This window comes from Bison bison, unplaced genomic scaffold (assembly GCF_000754665.1).
Source record: "Bison bison bison isolate TAMUID 2011002044 unplaced genomic scaffold, Bison_UMD1.0 scf7180017848993, whole genome shotgun sequence".
Taxonomy (NCBI): Eukaryota; Metazoa; Chordata; class Mammalia; order Artiodactyla; family Bovidae; genus Bison; species Bison bison.
In genome coordinates, this window is record NW_011479566.1 from 4,142 (window position 1) to 6,036 (window position 1,895).

At 37.6% G+C, this 1,895-nt stretch overlaps 1 protein-coding gene across 1 annotated transcript in view; it reads left to right on the forward strand.

Annotated features, from left to right (window-relative positions):
* Positions 1-6: 6 nt before the first annotated feature.
* Positions 7-1,895, forward strand: part of LOC104993192 (kelch-like protein 4) — a gene marked incomplete at its 3' end in the record, with an annotated part of 10,349 nt that continues 8,460 nt past the window's right edge. Inside the window, exons 1-2 of the mRNA XM_010846337.1 lie at positions 7-140; positions 504-640. Of these exons, the coding sequence (XP_010844639.1) occupies positions 64-140; positions 504-640 (214 nt within the window). The remainder of the gene's footprint in view (positions 141-503; positions 641-1,895) is intronic.

Here is a 1,895-nt window from a genome sequence, read left to right on the forward strand (position 1 = left end):
AGTGTTAGCAGATTTGAGGAGCAGTTCCATGCTGTAAACCATGCACAACAAACTCTTCAAAAAATGGAGAACTACTTGAAAGAGAAACAACTGTGTGATGTGTTACTCATTGCTGGACATCTCCGGATTCCAGCCCATCGGTAAGTATACTGAGTATAGCAAGTATGAATGAGAAAGTATCAGTCCATTGATTACAAATTGGAGCTTTGAGGAAAATAGATTTTTATGTCATTATATTAAAAATGCACTAGCCCATATGATCCATGTCACCCTGTGATATTTAGAAGAGCTAAACATAGAGAAATTAATGAAGAAAAGCAGCACAAATTATCTACAGAAAATAAACTTAATTTACTTTTCTAATTTCACTATAATTTGCTGAAATATGAAATATATACACAGAAAGCATTCTTATCAGTATTACACATTTACTGACTGTATTTCATGCTTTTCAGTGAGATTATGGACTGTTTTAAGTTCCTATGAAACATTCCTATTTCTAGGTTGGTTCTTAGTGCAGTGTCTGATTATTTTGCTGCGATGTTTACTAATGATGTGCTTGAAGCCAAACAAAAAGAGGTCAAGATGGAAGGAATTGATCCTAATGCACTTAATTCCTTGGTGCAGTATGCTTACACAGGTAAGTGCTTGGTATGTATTAACTCATTCAATCCTCACAATATCTCTATATCTTATAACTCACATTATTATTAGCCTGTGAGTCTATTATTAGTTAGTGATAAAACTGAAGGATAGACCAGTTAAATAAATTTCCTAAGATAGTAAGTGACAGAGTCAGCATTTAAATTCAATAGTATAAAAGAGGAAGAGGTAAATAATATGCTATAAAATTTGGGGCCATGAGAAAATATAGCTATATTAACACAAAGAGCATGTCTGTCTGTCTCTCTCTGTGTCTCATGTTGTGGATACATTCTCATTTGTAAAACTAAGAGTGGAAATGGAATATTCTACCTCTATAGATTTAGTTTCATTTCTTGAAATAATAATGTCATATTTACTCAAACCATAAAACAAAGGTAACAGGAACAGTTTGGGGGCCAAGAAACATTTATTCATTCATTCATTCCAAATTTATTGAGGAATGATTGACAAATATAATCATATATATTTAAAGTATACAACTTGATGATTATATATACATAGGGCTTCCCTGGTGGCTCAGACAGAAAAGAATCCACCTGCAAAGTGGGAATCCCAGGTTCAATCCCTGGGTTAGGAAGATCCCTGGAGAAGGGAATGGCTACCCACTCCAGTATTCTTTTCTGGAGAATCCCATAGACAGAGGAGCCTGGCATGCTATAGTCCATGGGGTTTCAGAGTCGAATATGACAGAGCAACAAATACATGCACACACATATACATCAATTCAGTTCAGTTCAGTTCAGTCACTCAGTTGTGTCCGACTCTGTGACCCCATGAAGTGCAGCACACCAGGCGTCCCTGTCCATCACCAACCCCCGGTGTCCACACAAACCCAGGTCCATTGAGTTGGTGATCCCATCCAACCATCTCATCCTCTGTGATTCCCTTCTCCTCCTGCCCTCAATATTTCCCAGCATAAGGGTCTTTTCAAATGAGTCAGATCTGGTGGCCAAAATATTGGAGTTTCAGTTTCAACATCAGTCCTTCCAGTGAACATCCAGGACTGATCTCCTGGTTGGATCTCCTTGCAGTCCAAGGGACTCTCAAGCATCTTCTCCAACACCACAGTACAAAAGCATCAATTCTTCAGCACTAAGCTTTCTTTACAGTCGAACTCTCACATCCATACATGAGCACTGGAAAAACCATAGCCTTTTTAGACAGACCTTTGTTGACAATGTAATGTCTCTGCTTTTTAATATGCTGTCTATGTTGGTCATAACTTTCCT